Below are 24,826 nucleotides of genomic sequence, written 5' to 3' on the forward strand. Positions count from 1 at the left end.
TGATTAGTTAAAACAAAACAAAAAGCTCATGGCGGCTATTAAAGATGTTTTCCATATATATTTGTAGTGTTATGTGTAAAATAGACTAAGAAAATAGAACTTGAAAAAGAGTATATTCTGAAATTCCTCTCAGATATTAGCTGGGGTGTCTTATGGGATTCCTAAGCATTTTCCTCTCCTGATCCTGGTATGGCATTATAGCTGCTGTAGTGTTTATGTTGCAAATTTTGCAGAGGGTTGCTTATTTATGAAGAAGAATTCTTTACCATGAATTTTAGGAAACCACACGAATTGCCTTTTTGATTTTTATATTTAGGTTTTAGAGAAACGGATCAGATTTGACAGATTTTGTTTACATTTTTAAAGTTTCTTTCTAAAATCAAGTAGTAAAAATAACATTTCTTTGTGTGTCAGAAACTGTGTGTGTGAGAGAGAGAGAGAAGAGAGAGAAACAACTCAGAGAGGTTTAACAACACATCATCGTTGTTTTATTCTCAAGTATTTTGAAAGAAACTAAATAAATAAAATGTCATCTCTTTCATGCATAATGCCCAGAACAGATTTTCCCCAAAAGACCTTCAAAATTATTGAAAAACTATTTCTGTTATGCTTTGGCAAGAGAAATCCATAATAATGTGACCTTTTAGTTGAAGACTACGGATCTAAGCAGAATGAATGTAACGCTTCAAATCTTAGTTGGCGTGAAATAATTTAAAAGGTTGATTGCCTCTTCTTTTTTCTTTTCTTTCTTTTTTGTTTTGCTCTATCTTCTGGACATCTTCTGTCCTCCCTACAGAAGTTTGACTGAATCCTGTCAGACTTTTAAGAAGAAATGACAGAGATTCATTTTCTGTAGATGAGCTTTGTTTAACCCATGTGAATTTAATGGATAAGATGTCATGTCTCTAGGGGACTGTCCTTTTTAGAAAAGGTTACATTTTAAAGTGTAACCATCTGTAGCAAAAACAAATTTGCTTTTTCATCATTGCCTGGCATTATATAGCTGCTGCTAAAGATGTCTCCAGTGTGTTCCAGATGAGTCCATAACAAGGAGTTCTTATCGTAAAACTTTCACAATCATTAAGGATGAATGGAGCTGTTTGCACCGTGTTTACTTGTGCATGATGCCTGATTATTGTTTGGCACCACAACTGTCAATTTAAATTACTTTTTTGGAAAGTCTTCCCTTAAGTTTTTTTGTGGTATTAACTCTCTCCTCATCTCTTCTGTTCTTATCTTGTTCCTCTTAGAAACTATTACTAATTTCCGTTAATGTTTTATGTACTTCTTTTCTATTAAAACTGAAGGGTTTTGTTTGCTCTGCTTCCAGAATTGTGAAGCAGCCTTTTTTGAAAATGTGTCATTGGCATCTTGATCTTTTCTAGAGGGCTGGTACTCTACTATGTCCGTGCAATCTCCTATGATCCCAGGATTTTCTTATGTAATGATGTTAATACTTCCTCTACTAGTATGCTGCTGGTTAGAGCCCCAGCTAAACATACGCTTTTGGTAATCTTCATAGAATCATAGAACAGTGTGGGATAGAAGGGACCTTTAAAGGTCAGGTATTCCAACCCCCCTGCAGTGAGCAGGGACATCTTCAACTAGATCAGGTTGTTCAGAGGCCTGTCCAACCTGACCTTGAATGTTTCCAGGGGTGGGGCATCTACAACCTCTCTGGGCAACCTGTTCCAGTGTCTTACCACCCTCATCATAAAAAAAATTCTTCCTTCTCTAGTCTAAATTTACCCTCTTTTAGTTTAAAACCATTCCCCCTTGTTCTATTGCAACAGGCCCTGCTAAAACGTCTGTCTGCATCTTTCTTATAAGTCACCTTTGGGTACTGGAAGGCTGGAATAAGGTCTCCCTGGAGCCTTCTCTTCTCCAGGCTGAACAATCCCAGCTCTCTCAGCCTGTATTCATAGGAGAGGTGTTTCATCCCTCTGATGATTTTTGTGCCCCTCCTCTGGACCTGTTTCAACAGGTCCATGTGTTTCCTCTGCTGAGAGCTCCAGAGCTGGATGCAGTACTCCAGGTCAGGTCTCACGAGGGTAGAGTAGAGGGGCAGAATCACCTCCCTTGCCCTGCTTTCCACGCTTCTTTTGATGCAGCCCGGGATACGGTTTTCTGGGCTGTGAGTGCACATTGTAGGGTCATGTTGAGCTTCTCATCCACCAGTATCCCCCAGTCCTTCTTGGCAGGGCTGCTCTCAATCCCCAGCCTTGATATCATCAATTGATATTTGTCTTCTGCTATGCTGACTTACAGAGACTTGCTGGGGACTTCTCATGTGTTAAAGTAGGTGCATAGGAATTTCCTGAAATACAGTTCTCATTTCTCACCTTCCTGTAATTCCCCCTGATTTTTATGACTTTATTCAGTAAACTCAGTTCTTCCTTCTGCTTAGAGGCATTGTTAGTCATTTTTGACTCTTCCTCACAAGGAGTGATCCAAAAAGCACCTGGCAAGGAAAAACTTGTGGAATGATGTCAGTGTTCATGTCAATGAACAGGGAAGAGAACTTCACAGCAAAAGGTGGTGTTAGCCCTCTGCTGATCACAGGTCACACCAGGTCCTGCCCAGCAGACCCAAGTTCAAACATCCAAGGCAGAGATACCATCAAGTTGTTCCCCTTCCCCCAAAGCCTGAATACATTGCCTCAGGCAGGAGATGTGCTGATGCACATTTCATTGAGCACATGTCTGTGTGGTTAGTTGCAGGAATTTGTCATTCTCTGGTTTTTGAATTACACTTGAATTGACAAAGGTTTTTGGCTTTCATTTTTTTTCTAGTCCTGATGTTGTGTAGCAGATGCCCTTGCTACTTTCTCTTCTGATCATTACTTCTTTTTCTTCCATGTCAGAGGACTGCTACATATTCTCTCTTATTGAGTTATAACCTGATTCTATGGAAATTCTTCTGCTGCAGAGATTATACCAGTCTGGACAGGCATTTCAGTTTCTGTAGGTATTCTCGAGCATGCTATGCCCTCTGGGTCGTACTGGCTACAGTTGTGTAGTTGTGTTTCAGTTTTGGCTCTGCCTTCTGTAAGCTTTATTTTAAGATATTCTGATAGAAGTATGGTACCTTCTATTTGCACTTTCTACGCTTGATTAGTAGAGGAACTGAATCAGAGATAGGCTTCCTTTTAGTCTCTTTCCTTTGATCATTTAAAGTCCCCTGTAGCAATCAGGTGGGGAACTGATGTCTTACAGGAGGTACATAGCTGAGGCTTGCAGTCTCTGTATCACTGCTTCTGCTCAGGTGAAAGTCCTTTATTTGTCTCAGAAATAACGTTTTTCAAGATGTGACCTGAAAGACCTTGTTTATAATGCCCTGGGTCAATAACTTGTGTTTTGATTAGTTTCAAAATCTTTATCAGCTCTCTGGCAGATACCAGCTTTAGTGTTTGGTGAAGATCACCAAATAATACTCCACAGATGGCATAATATCCATCTGTGTTTTCTGTACCTTTGAAATGCTCTGCACCTTGTGATGAGAAAGATGACACACACACAGGTTTAAGGAAGCTGGAACTCCATGTCCCTGCCCACAGATTGTCACTTGGAAAAGAAATCATTTACCTTTGAACATGAAGTAATTTTCTGCAGTTAATGTCATACTTTGTTGCAACCCGGTAGAAATTAGTGCCGTAGCATACAGACGGAAGTTAGCACATTATTTTTTTGTTCTTGTAAGACAAACTGTATTTTTAGTCTTAGAGTCTTTCCACCTGACATTTACATTCTCATTATGTAAAACAGTCACATTGTGTTGCATTTTCTTCTCCCCTTCTTTTAAACATCAGAAAACATCTACAAGTGTGATTTCCAAATTGTTTAAGCTCATTGAAATTGGATGTTATTATGGAATGAAATTTCCAGCAGAACAGACTTATCCTTTTATCACATCAGAATAATGGATAATACTTACCCTGGAGCTAGTGAAGTAGGTGTTCACCTACCTGTGCATCACCTGCCTGCCACGGTTAGAAGAAGGGAATTTGGCTAGACAGACCTTTGCTCTGAACCAGCGCAACACAATATATATGGACATAACGTATATACATTCACATAATGCTTATGCATAATGTATATGTTTATAGGTGTGTACGTGTCCATCTATCTCTACCTATCATCTGTCTGTCTTTATGTATCTAAAAATCTCTTGCTGAGTCTTTTGCTTACCAAGGGAAGAAACTTGCTTTTCTATTCTCCCTGGTTGAAGAAAGAGTAAAACTACAAAATGAACTGGACAAAATAAAAGAAGCACCACTCAAAATCAAACCCATGCCACTCTTTCCGAAGTAACACTGGCTTTGAAAGATGATTTTCGGATCCATGCTCTTTAGGCATTTGGCCTTATTTGTTTTTCTCCAGTGCAAGGTGAAGTTTTGTTGTATTCAGTGTACACATTTTATACATTGAAATAATACTTTTGCATAGTATGTAAAGAGAGTATTGCAAGTGTTGTAAGCTAGCCATCTGGTTAAGGTTTAGTTATGTGGTGGTACACATCAGTTCGTTCTCTTTGAATGACTTAAGATCCATGGCAATGAATTCAAGTGACATGTTAAGGTATATGTACTACCTTTCGGTTATTTTTAAAAATACTGAGTGCAGCAAAGCACTTACCTTCTACCAGCTCACATAAATGTAAAAAATTCATTCAGATGAAAATAAGTGAACAATCAATACTTTACTGCACTTGCTCTGTACTCTTTCTGGGTGAACAGCTTCTCTTCTGTTTCTGTAACTTCTATTAATATTCAGTCCTATTATATGCAACTTTCCTCCAAAAAAGTGCAAGGAAAAGCATGACCTGATCCTATTAACACATTGTAAATCAGTTGTATAAGAAATCTAACTTTAAAGCAGACAATAAAGTCAGAATTTTGCCTAAAACTTAGGCATCCTTTCTGTCTGCCTAAACACTCTGTGCTGTTCTCGCCTGTCTTCCTCTTCAGGTGTATGAAACCTCCTCCGGTTTTAGGAACCTAGTAATGACAAGGGTAACTGCATCCTTCCTGGTCGATACTTTTTATCAAGGTAAAAAAAATTCAAAATTCAGCGTAGAGAGCAGATTTTTCTTTTCTGGCACAAAGGAATCTTTAAGAATCATTAACTTGGGGGGATACTCTTTAGATGATAAGGCAGATAAAATGTGTCAATTGGTCCAACTCCTGTGCTTTAGTAGCCTGGAGAACAAGTAAACAGCTTTAAAAACTGCATCCAGGCATTTCACAGAGAGCTGTATGGTCATTCCTGCTCAGGTTGCTCTTAATTTATGCCAGCATGTTAAAGGGTTAGAAAGATACCAGCGATAGGAGAGGATCAGATAGTGGTACAGCTCAGATTAATGCTAAGTTCGGATTCTTGAATATCTTTGTATCCCTTGAACGTTGCCTTACAATACAGTCCAACTTACAAGGTTTAAAAAAGAAAGAAATTACTGTACATAGGATAAAACTTTAACAAAGGGGACTAATTATTGTGAAACTTGCATATGGTTTCATGAAAGAAGCTTTACCATTGTGTCAAAGAAGACAAAATATAGATTCATTAAAAAAACCAATATCTTCAGTTCTTGTGATTTAGTCTTACTTAGGCCTCGGCCTACCTTTTACTTTCAAGTTTTTCTAGCAATGGGTTTATTTCTTTGGAGACATATAACAAAACAGATCTAAATTTTTGATTTTCAATAATTTACAGTGGTACTGTGAACATAGTATTTTTCCCTTGAGGATAGTTTTATATTGAAGTTTAATATCCTGCAGTTTAAAAAAAAACAAACAACAAAAAAGTCTATTTAAAACTTAGGCTCGGGAGCATGCCAGTTAAGTGTGACATTCACAAGCTGTTTTGCAGTTATGAAAAATGCATGAGAACATAACCCACACAGCTTCTGTAAGAATAGTCAGGTGATTTGCGGTGTGTTTTTCCATTAAAGCTCTCTTTACTACATAGATTTTGAAAATTTCCGAGAAAGAGAGGTATTCGCGTGGCAAGGTAGTGCAAGGACTCACACTGCAAGATCCTGTATTAAAACTGTTATCCCTCCTACAGTCTGTATCAATGAAATGGTGATTTGAAATGACCTGGTCAGAAAAGACAGTTTCCTCTAATTTCTTTTTCTCTCTGTTATTTTTAATGCTCATGTCAGTTTGACATACTAGCTGCTTCTATTTCTGTATTCATTATTTTGGCATGCTCTTTCTATCCTTGTTACTATGATCTGTATTTCCTTAACCAGAGGGGAAAAAAATATCTAATATTGGTTACTGTAAGCCGTGCTGCTAGAGATGCTCACTCGCTGTGCTCAGTGGAGCTCTTAGACTAATCTTGCACTGGAAAAAATATAGGCTAATAATAAGAAAAGTACCTTAATGGAAACTATTTTCAAGGAAAGTGAAGCATAAAGGCAAACAAGTAAAACTCCTAGTGGGTTTCCTGAAGGGAAAGATGTACACTGTCCTGCACTCCAGTTGCCAATGTCCTCTTGGGGATAACGTGATCCAGCACAACCTGTGCTGCCTTTCACAGTGACTTGGAACTATATTCATTTCTTTAAAGGCATGAGGACCTTTACTCCCTTCTGTCTCAGTAATTCATCTATCTTTCTCACTTGAGTTCTCTAGAAGATTTCTCCCTAGCATGAAAATTCACTTTTTGGTGAATTTCCAGGAGTAGCAATTTCTTGCTGAATGGTTGTTTACTGCCTATTTAACTTTTTGCCGTTAAATAGTTCAGTCTTGGTCACACGTGCACCAGTGTTTTATTTTTTTCTTAGCTTTGAGAGTTCTTTTTTCATAACAAATAGAAAGCTTTAACACTGAGCAACAGGCTTCTTTATGCCTAAGTAGTTCCACTGATGTTCAATATCTACAAGTCTGTGTGACGCTAGGGGGTAGATCTCCCTTTGGCTTATGTCCAGCAAATCATGATAAAATTTTCATAGGAAAGATTCGAAGGCTTTAATTAACTGAAAAAAAAACATTACACATTCAGTAAATAACCAGTTTTCAGATTGTGCTTTTATCACAGTCATGTTATGTTGTGACTTATTTTGGTCGACAGCTGGCTGAATTTGAGCTGTCAGTGTGCCCAGGTAGCCATGAAGGCCAGTAGGATCCTGGCCTATATCAGAAATAGTGTGGCCAGCAGGACTAAGGAAGTGATTGTCCCCCTGTACTTGGCACTGGTGAGGCTGCATCTCAAATGCTATGTTCAGTTTTGGGCCCCTCGCTACAAGAAAGACATTGAGGTGCTGGAGCTTGTCCAAAGAAGGGCAACAAAGCTGGTGAGGGGTCTGGAGCACAAGTGTTATGAGAAGCGGCTGAGGGAACTGGGGTGGTTTAGCCTGGAGAAAAGGAGGCTAAGGGGAGACCTTATGGCTCTCTACAACTACCTGAAAGGAGGTTGTAGCAAGGTGGGGGTTGGTCTCTTCTCCCAAATAACAAGCGATAAGACAAGAGGAAATGGCCTCGAGTCATGCCAGGGGAGGTTTAGATCAGATATTAGGAAAAATTTCTTCACCAAAAGAGTTGTCAAGCATTGGAACAGGCTGCCCAGGGAAGTTGTTGTGTCCTCATCCCTGGAGGCATTTAAAAGACGTGTCGATGTGGTGCTGAGAGCCATGGTTTAGAGATAACTTGGCAGTGCTCGGTTAATGGTTGGACTCTCTATGAGTCTATGTTAGTGTTTTAGAGGGTTAAAAAGCAGCAAGGAGGAGTGGGAAGAAGGGAAAATTAATCATGGTAGAAGTATCGTAATGTTAAATCTTCAAAAGGTAACTTTGAACAAACATTTATCAAAATATGTGCATTCAGCTAAAATTAGTACTCTTCTCTGTTGAGGAATATTATCTGAGTCAAATTGGAAGATTGCACTAGCTTTCTAAAATATAGGGGAACTTCTTGCGAATCTGCTGCTTGTGAGATATATTAGTGGCTGATGCAAGCCTGGTACATCTGATGTGCTCTGGATATGTCTCACTCGCTATGTGTATTTCAGTCAACCACATCCTATGCAGAATATGGGACTCTTGTGACTATGTAAACACAAATCTCTGTATATATGCATTTCCATGTATTTTACCAGAAGGAATAAAATACTTTAAAAGAAGAAATTATACTTTAAAGTGAATTTTCTGTATTTGATTTTAATATTAGCATTTGTTAAAAAAAAAAAAAGGTACTGTAATTTTGCTATAACAAGGCTTTTTTTCTAACAGAAAAGGTTGAAGAAGATAAACCAATGTGGAGAAATCTGAACAATGAAATTCATGGCCATGAAGCTGAAAAAATAGCTATATGACAGGGAGAGTGCAATAATAACGTAGAATAGACTGAAATAGAATTTTCAGCAGTCACATGGAACTTCCTTAACTTTTTTAGATCCCTTCCATAGCCCTTTATTTAGATCACTTTAAGCTTAAAACATAAGTTTTGGAAAGTTTTATGTTTTTGCATTATCTCAGGAAATCTTCAACTTCTTTATAATCCAGAAATAAAAGGAAAGGTAAGAAATGTCTGAACTTCTTACCACAACAATTTGTAAGCCATTTGTAATAAGTTTGAATTAATGTGTAAGACTTCATTTAAAAAATATTTTTGAGAAAATGTTGGAGAAATAGTGAATGTGTTCCTTCATTTTTGAAAGTAATTGTATGTGCCAAGTGAGATCTGTCTTCATGTTTCATTAAGAAATGACATGCAAATTAGTTTGCAAAGTCTTCTGCTGAGAATTTCCTTCTGCTCAGAATTTATTTAAATTTTTTTGGTAAAATCCTCTGAAGTGCTGTTCTACACAGACACCTTCGAAAACTGTAAGCCTTTTAAGATTACAAATGGAAGGAAAAATAACGTCCTTTTTCACAAAGGGAGATCTACTAGCATGAGAACATGGGCAATCCCATCTTGTGATCCAGTTGGAATAGAGCTGAGTTCCGCTGAGGGGGTGCTGTAACCAGGAAAGAAGAGGACGTCAGCCACGTGGTTTTATGGCATATGGGAAAGGCGGTGGCTGATGGCTTGGGTTTCTGGTTGTTTCTGGTCTGCTCTTACCTAGCATGAGCAGGCACCGGACAAGTGATTTGGGCTGTTTCAGGAGGGTGGCAGGTCGGCTTTGCTGCTGCAGAGCTGAGTCCTGGGGCAGTGCGTGGGGTCAGCCCGGAGGACAAGACAGTGGAAACCAGTATCTCTTTCACCAGGGGTGAGCTCTTCTCCTGGTCCCGCCAATGCGAGCTTTTAGCGTTTTGCCCCTTCTTGATGAGGATGCAGCAGCTTCCAGTAGGAGAATGAGTCAAAGGCATGACCTTAAATACATGCTTCTGACAGCTGGGGTATGGAGAAATGAGCTTGAGGTTGTAGGAATAATTACTGTTGATGATTTACTGTGTGGTAATGGATTAAAGGCATCCTGTTTCCTATCAAGATCTTAAGGCATTACAAGTTGTTGTGACCTTTATATTATGGTTTCCAGCAGTATAAAATAAAAGTAAATCTCAGTGTGAAAATAGGAATGAATGTGAAACACATGTATAAATCCTGTCCTTTTTCTTCCTCACTGTATGAGGAAACCAACAGTGAACTATACACTGTTAACTGGGCAGCGTTTCCACTCCAAACACATTTCCACTCACTGTGTGTTCACTGCAGCCTGCAATTTGGGAAATACTTTGCCATCCCTCTTCATTATATGGGAGACACTCAAACATCAGAACACTTTTGTTCTATAGTTTTGTAATGTTGCATTCCATAATTGGATGCTTAAATGAGGTGGCTACTTGAACAAATATTTTAGTCACCTCTATTAGAGACATCTGTAATAGAACTGTGATTAAAAAAAACACAAGTAGTAAAATTCATTTCTAACCAGGCAGAATGCGTTTTTAGGCACAGATTGGGAGCTGAGAATATTACTGCCTTATCTATAATGAAGCTGTCCAAATAATGTAACAGGAAAAAGATCTGAGAATTCCCATATGACATATTTTCCTCAGTTTATTCATACTTAGGAATCAGATAGCAAAATAATAGGTTGTTCTGTGTATTGAAGGGAGATGAAAGGGCTCAATTTTTCAAACATACATGTGTATATTCTGATACCATTCAATAGAGAGCTGAGATGTTAGCCTCAAAAAAGGGGATGTATGCCAAAGTGGCAGAATTATGGCTTAGGACGAATGTAGAATAGTCGCGTAAAGAGAATTTTTTAAATTTTCTGTCTAATGGTAAAATGGGTGTAGTGGAGAGGTGAGTCATCTTACTTGGGATGCTCTTGTCTGTTTAAATAGAAGTAATTTCTAGACTCCGTTGATTTAAAACTTTTGACCATGGTTTTAAAGGAATTTACACACAAATGTGTCCCGTATTGTAATGTTTGTCTCCTTTCAAAAAACCGAAACTTGAGGACTTTTTGTAAATCAGGCATAAAATCCTAAATGTGAGTCTACACTGCGTGCAGCTGCACATTCTTTAGAGTCTCCCAGTTGAACTCAACCCTGACCACACTGGATTTACTTGACTGCTTTTCTTTGTAGTGTTATAACCAGAGTACTAACAAATCAGTCCCTGTATGTGATTTGAGCATCAGTGCTGAAACTCCGAACTTTCTGCTCTATACTCTTTTGGTTGTTTTAGGTACAGAACATCTGAGCACTCTAAAATATATGTAGATAATGCCGACGGCAGCTCCAGGTCAGTTTTTTGCAGCATCCTTCTGGTCTTGGAGGAAAAATAAAAAGTTCTTTCCTTCTAGATGACGGGAATATGAGGAAATTTGGGAGAATAGGATGCACTTCAAAAAATTCAAACAATTTCCAAGAACTTCATTGGAAAGTTTTAATGTCAGGTGAATTCCTGGTTTTGCAGTGTTCTGGTGTTCTCTGTAAGGACTTTGTAAAAGTGGGGCAAGTACCAGTCTGTCGCAAAGGCCAGCTGAGCTACCTGGCGCTTTGAGCAAGAACCATTGCTTGGCTTGGTTCAGCTTTAGGCCCCTCACTTAGGCTGCAGGTATTAAGGCTACAGGACTTTATTCAGCTATGCTGCAGATACATGCCATTAAAAGTATGGTGTGAGTATATCCACAATCTGAAGACTGTAAACATAATTCAGGATCAAGATACTCTCATTAAAGATGCTTTCCGATAGTATTTTGACCACTGTCTGAACAATGGTTGATGTGTTGGGACATTGACTACTTAGAGCAATGTTTTTGTGTGGGCTTTAGTCTAAAAAAAAAAAAAAAAAAATTAAAAAAATTAAGCAGCTCTTTTCATCTGATTTTGTAGGGCAGATTAAGACTGTTGCTTAGATCTTTTAACAAAAATAAGATAGCTTAGTTGTTAATGATCTTTTTCCCTGTATGAAGTGATATATATGAAAAATAAAACAGAAACGTCTCTTTGATTAGGAACAAAATCCTCTTAATAGTTCCAGTGATGTAAGTGTATGGTTGAAATTGGCAACCACCATCTGGGGTGTTGAATAATGTTTTATTTGAGTAGCCTGTTATATTGTTTCATTAGCGCTGCTATTAATTTTTTTTTATATTGTTGGCTGCTGAAAATATGCAGGTCTATGTGTTTTGAGAATGGCGTTTGATCTCTAAAGGCTGAATCAAAGCAGTTAATGTTGTGGATGCAATATATGCTGAAAGGTCATCTTTTTTTGTTTTGTTTAGCCTACAAGCCCCAAGTTTGGAAAAGCAGACTCATATGAAAAACTGGAAAAACTAGGGGAAGGGTCCTATGCTACAGTATACAAAGGGAAAAGCAAGTAAGTGTTTGTTTTTTTCATTTAATTTTGTGTGTAAATGAAGATAAGCAGAAAGTATTAACTGATGTTGCTGCACTTGTACACAGATCCCTTTGAATGAATGCAAAGGGCTTTAGTGAAAGAGACTAAGACCATATTGCACAGGTAACATACTACCTTCACATCAGAACAAGATGAGGTCCTATCTTGTTAATCTGATGTTTTCTTTATACTTTAATGTTGTACTACTTTCTCAATATTCATATCAAATGAATTTTTAGGGGTAAAAGCACAATACCCTGTCAAGTAGATTTTTCTGGTGTTCTCAGAGCAAAGCTGAATAGATGCTGTAAGTTATTAGTCGTTTGTTTATTGTTATTAAAAAAACTTGAATAAAATAACATGAAGGGAATGAATGGAATTTTGGACTACTGTTTAGTTTGTTTACAAGAGTTTATTTACAATTGTTACAACTACTCCGCCTCAAACTAATCTACTGTATACATGTTAGATTTTTTTTAGCCATTTTAATGTTATTTGTTGTAACTTTTTTATCCCCAATGCCGTATGTGCTTCTATATTGTATAAAATAACTCAGTAAACACACTTAAAATATATTTCTTGAGCTAGTGCTTCAGTTCAGAGTTATCTTTTGTTGAGCAAAGTGTCCTGTGCAAGTTCATATATTTAATCAAGTGTTCATAATCAAATTTTCAATAATAACAAAGCAGTTCTGAGACAGGGATCGGGTGCATGCAATATCTTTATTTAAAAACTTGGTCTAGCGGATGATAGACGAGGCAACTTAGTGTTCTCAGCAGGCAGAATATCATGACCGTCATGGGACAGAAAATCTACTGAAACAAGGAAATAAGTGTTAACATTTTCCAGGGTTATTAAGTTAGGTAGGTAGAAAAACTATTTTTTTCACTGAGTGTTTCTAATAAATCAGAATGAGGGGTGTCCTCATCTCTCAGTAGCTTTGAGATTGATGAGCATAATGGCATCTGATATGAATAAAAACATTTTCTAAATGTAAAAGAAGTATTACACATCTGCCACGCTGGTGCATGTATCGTCTTTCACTGGCAGCTTTCTTCAAGAAAATGCAGTTACTTTGTGTTGTTAATGGCTCGGTTACGCATCACCGTAAGTTCCAGACATTATACATATGTAAGCTTTTTATTGGAGTCTACGTAATATGAGAAAACCATATAGATTTCAGCTTGCACCTTATTACTAAAACCCTTTAAAAATCACAGTGCATATCTGGTGATAGTTATCCCATATGCCTTGGCTTTCAATAAGACTGAACGAAGGCAACAGGGCTGCTAGATGTCCTGTCAATCAGTGGAACATTCCTAAAGTTAAAACAAAGCAAAGCACTTCCCTGAAGCTATTTCATTCAGTGGTGATTTGTGAACGTGTTACAAAACATAGATTGGTTAGAAATATTCATTTGTTTTAGTAGAGCTGACTGCAGTAAGAAATACTTCAATGATTTTAATAGTAGTTGAATAATAAATTCAAATTACTGGACTCTCTACATTCTCCATTATAAATAGCAAGGTCAGAATAAGTAGTGTGAATTATAACAATTATATATAACTATTCTGCTGCTTTGTAACATCTTTTGCAAGGTCCTTAACATTTATTTTGAAAAAAGTGTGTGTAACTTGAATGTGGATAAGAATGTATATGCAGAGAATATTCCTAAATTTATAGTAATATTCCTTCACCTTCTTAATTTTCATAGAACCATAGAATAGTTTGGGATAGAAGGGACTTTTAAAGGTCAGGTATTCCAACCCCCCTGCAGTGAGCAGGGACATCTTCAACTAGATCGGGTTGTTCAGAAGCCCGTCCAACCTGACCTTGAATGTTTCCAGGGGTGGGGCATCTACAACCTCTCTGGGCAACCTGTTCCAGTGTCTCATGACCCTCATTGTAAAAAATTCTTCCTTCTATCTAGTCTAAATTTACCCTCTTTTAGTTTAAAACCATTCCCCCTTGTCCTATTGCAACAGGCCCTGCTAAAAAGTCTGTCTGCATCTTTCTTGGGTACTGGAAGGCTGGAATAAGGTCTCCCTGGAGCCTTCTCTTCTCCAGGCTGAACAATCCCAGCTCTCTCAGCCTGTATTCATAGGAGAGGTGTTTCATCCCTCTGATGATTTTTGTGCCCCTCCTCTGGACTTGTTTCAACAGGTCCATGTGTTTCCTCTGCTGAGAGCTCCAGAGCAGGATGCTCCACTTGAGTTCTCATGAGAGCAGAGTAGAGGGGCAGAATGACCTCTGTCGACCTGCTTTCCACGCTTCTTTTGATGCAGCCCAGGATATGGTTGGCCTTCTGGGCTGCAGGCGCACATTGTCGGCTCGTGTCCGGCTTTTCATCCACCAGCATCCCCAAGTCCTTCCTGGTAAGGCGTCTCTCAATCCTTTCATCCACCAGCCTGTGTTAATATGGGGGGTTGCCCCACCCCAGGTGCAGGACCTTGCACTTGGCCTTGCTGAGCCTCATGAGATTGTACTTCTTAAGCCTGTCCGGGTCCCTCTGGATGGCATACTGTCCCTCAGGCGTGTCAACCGCACCCCTCAGCTTGGTGTCATGTTCAAACTTGCTGATGGTGTGCTTGATCCCACTATGTTATTGATGACAATGTTGAACAGTCCTGGTCCCAATACGGACCCCTGAGGGACAACAGTTTTCACCTATCTCCATCTGGACATTGAGCCCGTTGACCACTACCCTCTGGATGCGACCATCCAACCAATTCCTCATCCACCGAATAGTCCACCCATCAAATCCATATCTTTTCAATTTAGAGAGAAGGATGTTGTGGGGGACCATGTCAAAGGCCTTACAGAAGTCCAAATAGACAACATCTGTAGCTGTTCCCTTGTCCACTGATGTAGTCACTCCATCATAGAAGGCCACTAGGTTGGTCAGGCAGGACTAGGCTTTGGTGGAGCCATGCTGTCTGTCTCAAATCACCTCACTGTCCTTCATGTGCCTTAGCATAGCTTCTAGGAGGATCTGTTCCATGATCTTCCCAGGCACAGAGGTGAGGCTTTTCTTTGGCTTACATTTTTTTTTCCCCAGAGCATTGAATAACTCTCACAGTTACCACCCAGATTCGGTGCCTCCTGTCCAGACTTTTTTTTTCTTCAACTAGAGAAACAGTTGAACTACTTCATAGCAGGAGGAGGTTATTCCTTAGGAACAGGGGGAACACTACAGGGGCTATCTGCTATTTCAAAAGGAATTGTTGGTTGAGATAGTGTGGCTCTGTTTCCTCTTCTATCCCCTTGAGAAACTGAGGAATCTCTGGCCTATATGATATCCCCAAAGCAAGCAGAGAGAGTATTACTGCTACAACACAGGATTGGGGAAAATAGAGGGACGAGGAGTGTGGCAAATGGATGAGCCAATGTTGGCTCCAGCCATTCCATGAGAGCCTAACTTTACTGCTCCTTTTCTGGCAGATTGGCTTGGTTTATAGCTTTATCTAAAATGATATGGGAAGAGATAGAGGAATTTTTTTCTAGCACCTGGTGTAGGTATATAGGGTGAGACACTGATACACATTGCTCTATTCTGGCTACAGGCTCAGTGGGAAGAAAAATAAGCAAAACAGGTCAAGAGAGGGCTATTTGTTTTGGTATGTGCCTAGTTTTGACAGCTGAAGGATTAAACCCTCATGACATACCACAGAATGCAGACATGATTTGTATTTGGAAAAGTTGGTAATACTTGAACAGCAAGTGCATTTTGGTCAAAATGTTTGAGAATCCCTAATTCTCAACCAACTCTAATGTTTGGCTTTCTCATTTTGCCAAAATTTTTCTGAGATGTGTCCTTAACTGTAGTTGAAGCTGGAGAATTTAAGGTCAGTTTGAGCTGTTTTGAATGATGCTTTGTACAAAGAATTACTGTGCTTAATATTTATCCCAGCTGCATGTGGCAAGTAATGGGGTTTGGTTTTTTTAATGCATTTCCTGAGATATATTTCAGCTTTTTAATTTATTTCCCCTGCTGATCATAATGATGGAATAAAAAATTCATGATCTTAGCTTACTATTTGGGAAGACTAAACGATACATACCTGCCCCCAAAAATGCAAAATCAGCCATTCCTTTCCTAAAATTTAAAGTAACGTGTGCAGTAACTTGCTTTCAGGGGAAGTCTGGCTTTTTGCTACTTGGAGCAGAATCAACGGTACCAAGCCCTTGCTTTCCTATCATACCCATTACTTTTCTGTCTATTTGAGTATTTGTGGTACTATCCCAGGAAAGTGAAACAAAGTGGGCTAATTCCTCTTACTGGATGATGGATTTCTCTTTTTGTAGTCAGGTAAAAATGATTCCCTGGAGTGAGGAAGCAGCAGAGTGAACAGGACTGCGTTACTGAGGAAAGTGAAGCCGTATTCTCTTAGGCTGGGCTTTTTTGTTTATTGGAGAAATAACCAAGCAGCTCTTTGTTTCTGGCTGACGGCTGCATCAATAAGCAAATCTATTTGATTTCATGTGTTGCACATCAGGCATGCGTAATGAAACTCATGTTGGCATGTTCATTTTCTACTTTCATTCAGGTTAGATTCTCACATGTTACTTTGTTGTATAAAATCCCAAGAGGCTGCTTACTGCATGAAATTCAGATCACTTTGAAGTGATTTCTGCTTTTATTTTTTTTTAATGTAAAATTTTGGAGAAGTAGGCCTAGTGATTTACTGATAACACCTAAAAAATTACGCAAGTTCCATTTACTCTGTGTTTGGCTAACAGCTTGAACATTTGACATACAATTGGTGCAAAGCAATAAGTGCCTTTTAAATTCCAGTATCGTTTCATTGCGCGGTTGAGCTGAAGAAGTGCTCTCTGTCCATATCGACATGTTCATCTTCCTGCTGCCATTGACCTTCTTCCCTCTTGAGCTTGATTATAAATTTACCTGCAGGTACAGCAATGAGATCTGGCTTGATCTGTGGCACATAAATGTTGATGTGAGTTATGAGAGTCTGGAGAAGAAGCTGGTGACAGAACAGGGGGAGCTGCTGCCAACCAGAACCCCTTACAAAGCAGTGTGGAGGCCTTGCGTCTCTGCACTGGGAACTCTGCATATTGCACTTAAGGGAAAAACCTGTGCATTTGGCAATATTAAGAGTTGGCATGGTTTCCATCCTGTCCTCCCACTGTGTTCAATTGCCCTTCAAGGCAAAGAATTAAAAAAGATTACCTCGGTTAAAGCGACGTGATCTGTGACTGTGCTTGCACAGCATGTGTCTGTTTTGAGAGGGAAGCCAATGGTATCTCTGCTGCTTCTGCACTGCTGTGATCTCAATCTGCTTCTTGCTTATCCATGTGATTTTTAGTGTACCTTTACCTTTTTTGGCACCTTTAGTAAGTTGCATGTGCTCGAAGTATTCAAAAAATATGTAGAATTTCTAACAGAAAGCTCAATCAACACTTTTTTGGGGCCTTATTTCCCTCCCATGAAATTACAGCATTCAATTTATCCCTAGTAAAATGCTTGTCCTAATAAATTCTGGTCCCTGTTCCTTTTAACTATTAATATGAGAAATTAGTGAGCAGAGCACAGTAGAAGGTGATGGTGTCAACGAGAGCTTGAAAGCTGCAGAGCTGTAGGGCAGTCCTTCAGTTGAGGTACCTCTGCTGTTTCTGTTTGAAATCTGAATTTGTTGTGTTCAAGGTGATTCCAACGTGTACCCAAAGATGAAAGGTATTTTTTCAGGTAGCCAGGGCATTTTATGTTTATCTCTATCAAAGACAATACCTTTTACTATTCAGTGGAAATCAATAGGGAGTTAAAGGTATAAAGAGCGAATCTTAGAGAGAAATTATGCTGAGGAGGGCAGGCACCATGCTGTGCACCGGATGTGGTTTCTATGGGGTGTTATTCTTGGAGCAGCAGGAAATATTTGAATGATAAGTGGGAACGACCTGTATTTGTTGGTGGCATGATGTATTGTAGTATGTGTTATGAATATATAGCTGACCATCATATTTCATGTATATGTTTGTGGATGGCTGCTCACAAGAAAAAGGATGACTTAAATATTTTGATTTTTATATTTATGATGCTGAAAGCTTCATTGAGGATGACTGGCAGGCCTCTTTGGTGTTCTGACTTTTTTTTAAGCTGCAGAATTTCTTTTACTTATCATGAAACCTCCATGACGCTTTCGTTGTCTTGTCTTTTGTTTTATGTGCAATCTATTGTAAGTGCCATAGGCTTCGGATGGCCTGAAGAACTTGCCATGGTTTTGTCTGTCATGCTGTTGCTTTTTAGTCATTCTCCTGGGTTTACTCCGTGACCATGTGAAGGGTTGCATTCACATACTCCCTGATATGTTTCATGTGCAGTCCAGTTCACAGATAATATTTTTTTTCATGTTTTGGCCAATTTATTTAGACTGAATATTTCAAAATTGCTCTGTTTCGTGTTGTCTTAGTGACCTAAGCTTTCTGAACCTTCTCTCTTATTTCTTGGAAATTGTTTGAAACCAGTATTCCATCTACAAATGAAACTCTTTTCATCTGGGGATACCAAATGGCTGGAAAAGGAATATATATTCATGGATTATGAAAAGGCACTTTATGGTTACTTACTAGAGCTTCCTAGGGTTTTTTTCCATCTTTTTTCCCCCTCTTTTTTTTTTTTTAACTGATGTGCTTAACTGATTTTTGTAGGCTGCTTTTTACTATATATTTTAAAGTCATGACATGGGTTTATAAAGTGTGTACTTAGATGCTTTTAAAAAAACTCTATAGCACTGTAAATCTTTAATAAAAACAATAACTTCAAGTTGAACTAGATGAAAAACTAATGATAACTAGATGTTGAACTAAAATGCCAAATAATGGAAAAAATTATTTAAGTAGTGTAAGTACTAAAATAAGTTACTGAGATTCTAACTAGAAGATGAATCATTGACTATATTGATCACTTACTGAGTGAATTTATGAGTGTTTAAAAAAATATTGGGAGATTTTTCCTCTATAGTTGTATACATAGAGAACATTACGCTACATATGCTGTACTTCAACCTGCATAGCAGTTTACAGAGGTGGCTTAGCATTTTTATCTCTTGTGGTGGTGGATGGAAATGAGGAAAAGAAAATCTATTATATTACTTACCCAGGATTGCACAGGAAAATGTGGTAGAAAAACTAGGATAGAACATAGTTACATTGGATACAAGTTCTAAAATTTACTGGATAGTAATTTATTGGCACTGACACATACATGTGCGATTGGAATCGTACAGCAAATGCTGAAGTAATTTGCCAAGTAAATACCATTATACACCAATGTATTTTCCAGTTAGCTGGGGAACGACATCTCTCAGAAGATCCCCTGTGACTGTTGGTATGCAGAGTTATGAGGCTACTTTACTTAGAAGGGATACCACTATGTTTGTCTTCAGATTCTCTTAATATGAAAATCAGGTTTTAATACGAACATCAGTGGGGCACAAAGAGATGTGAGGTGTATGGAGGAGGACCAGTGCTGTGCGTTGCTCTCTCTACTGCCAGTCCCAAGTGATTTGTTCCCAGCAGGCGTGGGTCACCTGCAGCCCCTGTCCTTAGGTGAGCAGCTGAGTAATTTGAACTGAATGATGCAGGCTGGGAGGTAGGGATGAGGGACCTGGACATAAATGCACTGATGCTGCTCACCTGCTCCTGTTTAAGTGAGGGCTGCCACTTCAGGCAGTGCTGCCTTGAGTCCTCTGAAAAACAGGATCCCCTGAGTTCAAGTGACAACACTAATTAATAATTTAAATCCTTCATCTCTCTCAGAACTCTTTGATCTTCTATTTTTCAGCCCTAATAAATGTCAGCGTTATGAAGTATCTTTAATCCACTGGCTTCTTCTAAAACAAAGTAACTTTTGTTTAGGATGGGGGTTAAAAGATGGTGGGAGTCAAAAAGAGAAATTGAGGGGCCATGTTAGTCCCTTGAGTGTTTGCGCCATAGGGCTTTAGCGGGACTGTAAGTGTTTTTTTGTTATCTACAAATGTAAGTCCTTTTCAGTAAAAGAAATATAATATAAACCATATTTACACTGAACTGTCTTTTATGGTAACGATTAAAAGAAGTGTTTCCCTCAACATGGAATTAGTTACTCATTGGGAGAATAATCAGAGATGACTAAACCTACAGTGAATTTGTCTCCGTCAGGTTTCTTCAAAGGAAAATTCTGGCAGAGTCTGGTTTCACTAGGCCACCGTGGTCTGTTTGGGGTTTTAGACTTCTGTTTGTGACGTTAATATCACTACAGACTAGATCTAATTAGATATTCTCAGAGTTTGATCATCAAACTTTGAGCTTTTCGTGTAAATGAATATTTAATGATTGAGAGTTACTTTTCTTTGTAAAAATTAGTTTCTTGAAATGTGTATCACAAATAAGAGCATTGTCCCAATACCACCTACTTATTTTTTCTTTGCAGAAATGTTCCCAAGCTTAGCACTTGCTCGAGTTATGAACTCAGCCTCAACTCCAGCCAGTGGTAAAACTCTGTATTAAATAAACAGATGAAATCAGAGTGGCAGATTTTATGTTAACTGACTCTTAAATGTGTTATATTTGGAAATTTATTGCATCTAAATATAACTGAAGAACTTGAGAAAATAATGTTATTGTACTCTTTTGTTCTCTATGTGGCATCGTCAGCATTATCCCCAGTGAAGCCAATTAAGTCATCAGTTACTTTATATTCATCAGTATTACATGTTCTTAATGATGCATTAAAGCATTAAATAATTTCTAATCTTCTCTACTTTCTCATAAGTGGTCATTTTTATGAATATGTTTATTTTAGTAATGCTGTTATGCGCTGTTTTAGAAAAGGCGTAATGACACTTTATATTAGAATTATTTGTAATGTTTGGCTCATTTGTATTTTTTATAACATACAGACTTTTACTATATGCCACATAAACCAATTTGGACTTATTTTTCTTTCGCCTAAATTGCATATAAAATCAGAAATCTATTAGAAGAGATTATGTAACACTAAAATGATGAATTTCCATAAATTGGAAAACTGCATCAGCTACTGTCTAGCGTAAAGTAGCTTTGTGTGATAGTCAGAGAGGCTTCAGGATTTCTGTCCTTTCTCTGAAGATTTATGGATGAGAGAGAGAAAGAGAGAGCAAGTTAGGTTAGGCAGGAGGAGGGCTTGTAAGTTAGAAAATAGGAATTTTATAATGAATATTGTCCTTAATAGAAACTAATGAGGCAGTTGACAGGATGGCCATAAGATGATAAGTGAAATCCTTGACCTAGTTAAGTGTATTGTTTTGAGAAGCTGTGAAATTGTTTACTTTGGACAGTGAGCAAGAGAGGTGGTTTAATGAATCCTAGATGTTAAAAGGGGCAGCAGCGTTGCCTTTTCACTGTCTAAAAGGCTGTCTGCCTGTCAGTTTTTCTACCTGTATTTGAAAATAATGAAAATGCTGAGCATGCTTTGAAAGTTGTGGAAGACAAATGTGAAGTAATATCCAGGAGGAATTTTGCTAACATTATCTGATCATTATTGAAGACTGCTAAGACAAGTTCTGATAGGTTGCAGAGGTAATTTTCTCCAAGTCTCTCTTTTTCAATGTTGTTTCTAAGGAATTTGCCACATTATTTTGGCGCGTCATCACAAGATTCAGGGCATAATTTCATGACGTAGCTGGCTTGATCCCATAGCTTCTTGCTTCTCAGGAGGTGGTCCTAGTTCTTCGTCTCATATATTTTCTAGTGGTTTTTGCTTTTAAAATGTGAAAAATGCCTTTATTTTTGAAAATATGATTTAATTCTTTTAGAAGGGGCAGTCTTCTCCTGTTTAAGCTCCCTAAACAGTCTCACTCTAGCAGGAATGAGAGCAAATACAAGCCAGTGGCAGAAGTGTGTGGCAGGGATTTATCGGGAGCAAGGCTATACCCTAAGGTAGTCCTTAGCTCATCTCTGCAGCATCATCTAACTGCATTGGGAGATTGCATCAGTAGGAAAATAGTTAAAGGATATGAATACACACACATATCTCTTTATTTGATGATTGATGATACTTCATCTTGTCTCACGTCTCCAGATTTATATGCTCCTGTTTATAGAAAATGAGCCGAAAAAAAGAGGTTTTAATGTCTGGGTTGTAGATGAAAATAAGGAGGCTTATAGACTCTAATGGAAGTTACAGACAGATATATATTGGAGATAAATAATACTAAAGGGGAGAATGAAATCCCAGAGGAATGCTACTTGAGATTAGTTTGATCATATAGGTAGTATTAAGAGTTGCCATGATGTCTATCAAGATGATGACAGGTACCAATGACAAAGTGGCAGTGATAACTAAAGAGCACAGCCCACCTACTGTGTTTAATTGCAAATTCTTCAAAATGAGTTCCATACTATTGCTGTGTGTGTTATTTATTACTCTTAATGAATCAATGGAATGTAGAACTTTGTATTAAAAAGACCATGATTGCACAATGCTGTGTGCTATTTGCCTGTCTCTCTGGCAAGAGACTCCACCTCCCTGTTTCCTTAGTACCTCCTTGATCTGCTTTTTTCTGTTCTATTCTGCATTGCCTTCTCTGAACACAGCATCTGTCCTGTTCTTGATCTGCAAAATGATCTTGCTTTTCTTATTTAAATTCCTCCTACACAGTTATTTCATCTATTGTAATATAATCAAGTTATCCAGGTATCTAACTTAAGTATATGTATGTGATAGGTAGGGTGCTGTACTGACGAAGGAAGTAAAAACTACACATGCATATGAACCGCATGTCTGTCATCAGCCTTTCTACTTCTGCTTTTATTATGGTTTATTCTCCTGTTTGTGCATGACACATAAAGTTACTTGGGGCAAGGCTTATCTTTTTCTGATGCCAGAAGTTCTGTTTAAATCTAAACAAAAATATATGTAAGGCAATTATAATGAGAAATCCAGATAATCCACTAGGGTTAAGATGATAATTATCTTTCAACAGTGACTAGCGGCCTGAAATCTGAACTGGTGCCAGTCTGAAGTATTATGAATAGTAGGAAGGTGATGAGTAAACACTCTTTTGATAACCAGGCTTTCTTAAGTTGCTCAGAGTCATTATGCAGTGCTGTGTACAGGGCTAATGAGATTTGGGCAATTGTAAAAGAAGAATAATCAGAAGAAACAAGATGGTAGCCATCCTGTCACTGTAGTCATCTAACTGCAAAAATTAAAAGCCTGAGAGAGAAGATGAATTCAGACCTGGTAGGTGTCTGGATTATCTTGCTTAGAAAAACGAATACATCTTCTAGGGCCCAGTACAATAAGGAATTGCTTCCATGACTACGAGAGTCTGAAAGGTCCATTGCTTCCTTGTGCTTTGTGGCTCTAAAAGGCTAATTTTGCTTTTACAGAAAGAACTTGCAGCTATATATTAACAATAATAATATTTTTTTGGCAACTGTATTATGTCTTCTCTTTAATCTGTCCTCACTATTGCTTGTCATACCTGTGGAGCCTGTTAAGCTTTCAGAGTATTAGTTTGCTCTTGAGGGTGGGTAATCTATATCGGTTTTTACGTGTCCCTCAGTTTTTGTGAGATTTAATTCGGATAAACTGAACCAACTAGATTTTTTCCAGGGCCTTGAGTGTGGGTCGCGTGTGGTGAAATTTTGAATGCTAGAATTGAAACCAGCAAAATACATTTGAAACTAGAGTGACCTGTTGTGAAGTTTTGTCTCTGGGAGCACAAAAAAGTTTTAAAATTATAAATGAGAGTCATTATAACCTAAAACTAGCCTGGGCCATGTAGTCAAGAACGTGCCTTAGGAACAGTCCTGCCCTAACAGGAAATGGTTGGAGTTACCTAAAAACATTTCCCATCTCAAACTTCCATAGCTTTTTGAGGGCAATATATGGGTGTGTTGCAGTGGGAAGGAAGCAATCAGTATAAATATGGACATCCTACAAGTGGGGCAATTGATGAAAATCACACACCTTTTTCTTTGAACAATTTGATCAAATAAAGGACAGATACTTTAAAACTGTATTTACAATACGATACTTCTTAACAAAGCTTCAGTTTAGCGCTGTGATAGAAAGGAAACAGACTGACTCACAGAAAACTGAGATCATTTCTTGGATTGCATCTGAGTGTGAAAATATAAAGTTGACATTATGGAAGCTATGAAGTGTTTCTTACAGTGCTATAAATGAATCACTGGCGTTGACAGGAAGAAATTGAATAAGTACATGATGGGAAACAAGTTCTGTTATGAGAAATACTGTTTCTGCTTTAATTTTGTTTTTTTATTTCTCCTTCCCCTCCCCTCTTTCCCTTTCAGGGTAAATGGAAAGCTGGTGGCGCTGAAGGTGATTAGATTACAAGAAGAGGAAGGAACCCCATTTACTGCTATCAGGGAAGGTATGCACTCACATTTAATGATTATACATAGGGGTTTTTTTTTTGTAATTACATTGCACTTCTTATTTCTCTGCCATGCTATAGTGAATAGCTTGAGAATTCAAATTATATGGTTACGTTCTCAGTAGGAAGAAACTTGGGTGCTTCAAAAACAAAGCCTCTGGTGTGGGAGATCTTGTTAAAGAATGCAGCTCTGCCTCTCCTTTGGCTCCTGTTAGATTTACTATACAAATGAGTACTTAAGAGCATGTTTAAGGTGGGTGTGAGGAGTCACTGCAAGATGAGGGAACTGTGTTAAGCCGCGCTTCTTGCCTGCAGGCAGCAACTAAGATGAAGGGAGATGTAATTTTTCAGCATGAAGTGAAGAAAAGCATTTCTTGATGAAGGCAATCGGAAGATCAGGGAGCAAAAATACAGGTGTCTTGGAAGCTGTGTGTAGTTTGGGACTAGCTTTTGTTTGTTTTGCCGTCCCCATGGACTCTAACTTGTGTGGTTTGGGAATGACTCTTATCTAGTGCACTTGGAGATGCCTGTCGTGCTTTCTGCTCTGCTCCTTTATCCTTCCTTGTCAGCCTCTTGTGGGTCCCTATTGATGGCTGCTTTATCTGAGCCTGCCTGTGTCAAGCTCCTTTGCAGAAATTGCGGG

At 38.4% G+C, this 24,826-nt stretch overlaps 1 protein-coding gene across 4 annotated transcripts in view; it reads left to right on the top strand.

Annotated features, from left to right (window-relative positions):
* CDK14 (cyclin dependent kinase 14) overlaps positions 1-24,826 on the top strand; it is a 328,079-nt gene that overhangs the window by 85,401 nt on the left and 217,852 nt on the right. For all 4 annotated transcript variants that reach the window (XR_012585470.1, XM_074574642.1, XM_074574644.1 and 1 more), the window contains 2 exons: positions 11,685-11,779; positions 24,101-24,180. Coding sequence is in view for 3 of the 4 variants with exons in the window: in XM_074574642.1 (XP_074430743.1) it covers positions 11,685-11,779; positions 24,101-24,180 (175 nt within the window). In the remaining variant the exon portion in view is untranslated. The remainder of the gene's footprint in view (positions 1-11,684; positions 11,780-24,100; positions 24,181-24,826) is intronic.

Source organism: Larus michahellis, chromosome 2, assembly GCF_964199755.1.
Source record: "Larus michahellis chromosome 2, bLarMic1.1, whole genome shotgun sequence".
Classification (NCBI taxonomy): domain Eukaryota; kingdom Metazoa; phylum Chordata; class Aves; order Charadriiformes; family Laridae; genus Larus; species Larus michahellis.